This window comes from Triticum dicoccoides, chromosome 4A, assembly GCF_002162155.2.
Source record: "Triticum dicoccoides isolate Atlit2015 ecotype Zavitan chromosome 4A, WEW_v2.0, whole genome shotgun sequence".
Taxonomy (NCBI): Eukaryota; Viridiplantae; Streptophyta; class Magnoliopsida; order Poales; family Poaceae; genus Triticum; species Triticum dicoccoides.
Window position 1 is genome coordinate 490734990 of NC_041386.1, and position 6502 is coordinate 490741491.

At 46.3% G+C, this 6502-nt stretch overlaps 1 protein-coding gene across 1 annotated transcript; it reads right to left on the bottom strand.

The window, feature by feature from the left end:
• Positions 1-660: 660 nt before the first annotated feature.
• LOC119286352 (alcohol dehydrogenase 3-like) lies at positions 661-3404 on the bottom strand. The gene is made up of 9 exons (XM_037565728.1): positions 3196-3404; positions 2957-3093; positions 2803-2849; positions 1979-2304; positions 1803-1885; positions 1624-1699; positions 1462-1523; positions 1268-1363; positions 661-1179 (listed from the first exon to the last, which is right to left on the bottom strand). Exons 1-9 carry the CDS (start codon positions 3227-3229, stop codon positions 901-903), a joined length of 1140 nt encoding a protein of 379 aa, XP_037421625.1. The 5' UTR covers positions 3230-3404; the 3' UTR covers positions 661-900.
• Positions 3405-6502: the final 3098 nt, after the last annotated feature.

A 6502-nucleotide genomic window follows, 5' to 3' on the forward strand; every position in this document is an offset into this window, starting at 1 on the left:
AGCATGGGTCTGGACAAGTCCGAAATCTACTTTTATAACTATCCAGTTACGGAGTAACGTTTAGTCAGCCCAAAGCAGGTCTATTACCCTCCCGACTACATGCGCTAGCTCAGATCGATGCGTCTCGTGGTTGGGTCTGCCGACTCGGACCTTATTTGAACTCCGATCCAACGACGTCAAATCCGACCAGATCTTTCTAAGTCCATATTTCTAGCATCCAATGCTCCATGACTAGTGAGATCGAGCCATCCACCGTGTTATATGCTAGTCTAGTCAGCTGCGCGTTCAAGCAGCCCTTTCGACTAGGGACTTTTTATGACAATCATCGTACAATGCATAGTCTCACAAACAAGTCACATACTTGTTGATACACATCATTAATAACATTCAAGAACTATCTTTATTCATAAACACATAGAAAATATTGAGTCTAGGGCATTTCTCTAACAAGAACATCAAAGGAGCAATCGTACACATGACCGAGGATTGCCCATCGAGGTCGCCCTGCGCCGTTTGGAGCTGTGGGTGCAGCGTCTGTTGGTGGATTTGGGAGACTGACATGCTTTGCCTTAGGATTTGCACTTGAAATAGTCTAAGGCGAAGACCGCAAAACATGCAACGGAGCCGCCGATATTCGTTTCGATAAAAGGAAGATGCCGATTTGAACGCAGAAACTGCAGACTATTATTACTCTGGAAAATGTTCATGTACACTCAGAAGAGGTGGTGACACACTGAAATATAAAGACCAAACCGTGAACACAAAACACATACATGTTCGTTCTTGGTGACAAAAAATACACATGCGCATCTAACGACTATACATTATTAGTCCAGGGAAGTCCTGATAATTTATTTTTCTTTTGTTTAAAGCAGCGAGGGTGTGACGAAGAAGCTTGATTTACTCGTCCATCCTCATGACGCAGCGAAGTCCCTCTCCCTTGAGCATGAGGTCGAACGCCGTGTTGATCTGCGAGAAAGGCACGCTGTGGGTGATGAACTTCTCCACGTCCAGCTCCTTCCTCATGTACATCTCCACGACTTCCGGGAGGTCGGTGCGCGGTTTGTAGTTGCCGAAGAAGGTGCCCTTCAGGGTCCTCTCATTGAGGAAGTTCATCGGGTGGGTCTTGAACACCGCCTCCTTGTGCGGAACGCCCACCAGCACCGCCACGCCCCACCCCTACATTCAAATTTCAGAATTTCAGTTTAAAGCAGAAACACACATCAAGGCTCAAAATGATCAAATTACAACTGTGCCGAGAACATACATCGTGAACGCATTCGAAGGCGGATATCATGGCGTCGACGTGACCCGTGCACTCCACGGCTCTGTCGACTCCACCGTTTGTCATCTCGATAAGCACCTGGAGCACAATTCAACTGTGAGCATTTGGCACAGTATTTTGCAGCCCATGAACAAACTAAGGGAGTGATGCATGCTCGGGCAGAGAACTTAACAGACCTCTTGCACTGGCTTGGTGTGGTCCTTTGGGTTTACAAAGTCGGTGCAGCCAAACTTCTTGGCTGAAAATTGACATGTTGCTAAAGTTCAGTGTGTTGTCCATAAACCCACGTTCACCAAAATGGATTTATTTTACTTTCTGAAGATAGCAGCAGACTGTACCTTGTTCGTATTTTGCAGGGTTCAAGTCCACACCGATGATCCTTGATGCCCCAGCCATCTTGGCCCCTTCCATGGCCTGATCGTGTGAAAACATACAGCAATTAGTCACGGTTATTGACAATAATTCTCATCAACCTGCAGTAGTACATTGTGGAAGATAAATATCCTTTGTCACTTACAGCAAGGCCCACAGCTCCAAGGCCGAAAATTGCCACCGTCGAACCCTTTTTTGGTTTTGCGACATTGAGAGTCGCACCAAGACCTGAAGAAAACAAATGACTGCTCAGTAACTTATCATCGAGGCAACATGAATATGGTGTTTCACCGGAAAATATCAATCAGAACAATCTCTTACCAGTTGAGATACCACAGCTGAGAACACAAACTTTGTCGAGGGGTGCCTCAGGGTTGATCTTCGCTAGGCACCCAACATGGATCACGGTATACTCGCTGAAGGTAGAGGTCCCGACGAAGTGGAATATAGGTTTCCCACCGATGGTGAAACGGGACTGCCCATCGCCGATCATCACGCCCCGGTCGACATTGATCCTGAGGAGGTCACAAAGGTTGCTCTCCTCTGACTTGCAGTGAGCACAATCCTTGCACTCGCCAGTGAACACCGGCAGAACATGGTCACCTGGCACAAGCTCGGTCACGCCCTCTCCGACGCTCTCAACAATGCTGCAAGGAAAAAAAATTATTTGGGGAAAAGACTTACTTAACTGTTAAGAGTAGCACAGTATTTGCCTTAATTAAAATGACAACTAAAGACTGAATTTAGAACAGCGAAGGAAATAAGTCCTTCTAAATAATCTATAAAATATGTAGTTATGTGCTTGTTGTTTTCTTTGAGAATTACTAATGTGCTAGTGATGAAGAAAAATGAGATCACAAACATAGAGAGTAGATGCATGCACTTTCCTACAGAACATGAAAAAAAATATAAAAAATAGAATTATTCTACAAAGCAAAGCACTTTGAGGGAACTTGTGTGACAAAGCTGTCCTATGATTCTTAAGGTGTTATTTTTATATCATGGCAATAAAATAAATTATAATAACAACTAAGGATTCAGGATGAAAACTAACATGAATAAACCGTATAATATAAGATTCAAGATTCCACGAAATTAACAGCAAAATTGTAACAGAATAAGATAGAGACAGAGAAGATGCGTACCCTCCAGCCTCATGGCCCAAGATCCTTGGGAAAACCGGAGTTTGCCCCTACACAACACAACCACGCCATGTTAGCCACTGGTCCATGTCTCCATCACGGCTACGCACTTGAGAAACCTGAAACTATGGTCTGAATGTCTGATGCCCGGACATACCTTGGCTTCCCAGAAGTAGACGTCAGTGTGGCAGAGGGCGGTGTAGAGGATCTTGACACGCACCTCCATGGCCTGCGGCGGCGCCACCTCCACCTCCTCGATCGACAGCGGCTTCCCGGCCTCCCATGCCACTGCCGCTGCAGTCACCCAAGAACCAAGCCAAACCAATTAGCACTGATGAAATTCCGGAGGTTCTTCACTGATCAAGCAAATTTTCGGCGGATATTTGAAGAGCGAACCTTTGCACTTGATCACCTTCCCGGCGGTCGCCATCAACTCCCCCGATCGCTCCGGAAACTCAGAGAGAAAGATGGATCTTTGCTGCTGTTTCTGCTTTGCAGTTGGTTGATTGTAGATTTTGGTGAGGAACGAAGGTGTGGCGAGCCCTGTATATATAGTCCTGGTGCTGGAGGAATCGGCGAGTAATTAAGCGTAGGCTTGGAGCGCAAGTGGGGAAGGAAGAAGGATTGTTTTTTGTTGGAGAAGGTAGCCGAAACAGGGGGTGGCCGTGGCTCCGCCGCTGCTGTCCCGTTTCGTCTGCGCTGCGCGCGTCTCCGCCGGTTTCAAGACTTTTTGCCCCGGGTGGTTTTCCAGTTTGCTGTGGGCGGATGGGATGGCACCGCGGGACGATCGCAGCCGTCTATTTACATGGCATTCTTCCTTGTCGTTTCGTCTGCAACCTTCGTAATAATCAATCAAGCTGATTGATTGATGGTTTAGGAGGTGGTGTTGATGCTTGCCTATCGAAAGCAGATTGGTTGATTCGACGTCTTATCAAGTTTTTCAAATAAATTTTAGTACCCTAGTAGGTAACCTTCTTTTTATTTGTGGTACTCATTAACTGTGTATTCGCTTGACAAACGTAAACATTGTTGACTATGTGCATTCCTTCGGTACAAAGGCGTGTAGATATTGTGAACTAGCGTAACTTTGATGGTCAGATTTCTTGTGGTGCAACCTACTCAGCTGGGTCTAAGTCCTAAATGTTGTGTATGTGCTCGCCCTTTTGTGGATTTATTCTAAAATTTAACGATTTTATTCTTTTAGTGGTAAACTATGTTCCCATCGACGGTGAGACACCCGTGGTAACTTCATCAATCTCAATACCCGCCGATTCAATCCCTCGAAGGTGCGTGTAGGGCGTGTATGTATGTGTGCGTGTTTGTTTCTATACTATGCATGTGTGTGTGTACATATATATCTTAGCATTTAAACACCCCTGTAAACAACCATTTTTCTATTCTAGGCAATGCTCAGACCAATTAACAATCATAAGACAGTGTTACTAATTCCCAGTCAACTGAGACTTGATATGTCTTGGTCGATGTTGTATTCGTGAGATCTTGCGTGAAGGTTCTGCAAAATTTTCTTTTACCTTTTTATCGGTTACGTCACTTGATTGGGATTTTGTTAAGTCCCAGTTGACTGAGACCTAACCACACTTCCTAAAATGGTAACAAATGAGGTACACAATACTACAAAAGAAATTAGCAAATTACCACGGGTGTCTTTTGAGGTACACAATTTTTTTCTCACAGTTGATTAAGGCTTAATTTTTCACATCTGCAAAATTACAATTGGGAAATTAGGCCTTTGTACACAATTTTTTTCTCACATAGTACATACTAACAACCCTAATCATGTACGTCAGTGCACATCTTGAAAACAAGCCATATATACAACTAATATATATGGTCCTCGCAAACGCGGCAAAAAAAACACATCTTGCATATGCCACCCAAAGGCCGTAGGCACCGCCCCTACCTCCCCGTCCTCATGTCCCCTCACCATTGCTAGAGACTAGTGGTCAAGCCTAGCCCTGGCACTGGTCGATGATGGTTGTGGCAGGGAGGTCTTCGATCTAGTAGCCTTCACTTGTGAGATGCGATCTATGTGCGGCATCTTGAGGCAGAGGGTATGGTTATGCGGCAGTTGTGGTAGCATTTTTCGGCTGGTCCGACAGCCTCTTGTGGTGTGGAAAAAGTGTCCACAATCCCGTCTACAGGTACGTGGGCGGCAACATCGGCCTTATATCTCCCAACGATGTGGCCCTCCACTCGAGCGTGCGGGTGGCATTGTGGTCCATGCTGCTAGGCGGTTGCTACAAGGGAACAGAGGGTGTGACAACGACGAGCATGTTAGCGGGCCGATTTTGCCACCACATGCAAGGACGATGCGTGCTGATGGAGCGTCTCAAATTGGGATTTCGATGGTGCATCTTCCTTCCTCGCCAATCTCTGTAACATCTATGATGACGACCTTCGTTGTTCTAAGCCTTTCATGGCAAACGACTCCTCCCGCGGCTTGACTACCTACTTGTGCGGGCATGGTCTTCACTTTGTGGCGTCTCACATCAAAAACCGTGTTGTTTTCTTGTCTCGATCACCACATTATCGACGTAGGCCTTAACATTGACGTTGGTATGACCATGAAGACACTTATTATCGTGCACTGGTAGGTCACACCAGCATTCTTGAACCCAAAGGGGCATGGTGATATAGCAGAAGGGTCCAAATGGTGTGATGAAGTTTTCTCCTGGTGTGTCACCTTCATCCAAATCTAGTGATATCTTGAATATTCATCCATTAAGCATAAACACTCACACCTCCCCGTGGAGTCGATCACTTGATCGGATGCGGGGGAGCGGGAACGAATCTTGGGGCATACCCTATTAAGGTCGGTGCAATCAACATGCATGCACCAAGTAAAATCCTTCTCCCGCGCCAAAACTGGGCTCACTAGTCAGTTCGGGTATGACAGTTCTCGAATGAACCCGATGGCAAGAGGCCGGGAAATTCCTCCCTGATGGCCATACGTAGATCCATCGCAAACCAGTACAAGGCTTGCTTCATAGAGCGAGTTCCCTTCTGTACGTCCAAGATGTGCTCAGTAATGTCCATTGGGACACATATGATGGCGGATGGCTGTCATGCAATAATATCTCAGTTCTCACAGAGGAAATCACCGAGTGTGCTTTCCTATGCAGGGGTTAGGTCAGCGCCCTAGTGACCATTTTCTCGGGGTTGGTCGGGTGGACCTAATGCTTCTTGGTGTCTTGTCTCGACTTGAAAGCCAAGACAGACTTGGGTTTCTTAGTTAAAGTAGCGCTATCGGGATCCACCATCTTATTGATTGCTTTGAGCTCAACAGCGGCAAGGGCGGTGTTGGTGACCTCGTAGTCATGAGCATTCTTAAAATTGCCGCATATTGTGAATACCCCATTGGGGCCCAACAGCTTGAGCTTCAAGTACGACAACAAGGGATCGACATGAATTTTATGGACGCTAGTCGCTCAAGGAAGGTGTGATGGGCCCCTAAAAAAGGAGGACCTCAAAAGAAAGCGCCTTGGCCTAGAATTTTTCAAGGGTTCCAAAGATGACCTCCGAAGAGATTTGGCCCAATGGCGGGGCCTTCTTTCCAGGAAAGATATCATGGAAGTGGGTCAAAGTGGCACTAGTGCAGGCGACTTCTATACATACGGTTTTTACCCCCTTTCCGTGACAGAGTTTTAAACCGTCGCCTTGTCTGTGTGTGCGATACCGGGGG

Bases quoted from the DNA above. Each gene is read 5' to 3' on its own strand.
- LOC119286352 (XM_037565728.1), bottom strand. From the start codon at position 3,229: ATGGCGACCGCCGGGAAGGTGATCAAGTGCAAAG. The intron at 2,305-2,802 runs GTACGCATCTTC...TTTTCCTTGCAG, and splicing joins TTGGGCCATGAGGCTGGAGG to CATTGTTGAGAGCGTCGGAG. The intron at 1,700-1,802 runs GTAAGTGACAAA...TCACACGATCAG, and splicing joins TTGGAGCTGTGGGCCTTGCT to GCCATGGAAGGGGCCAAGAT.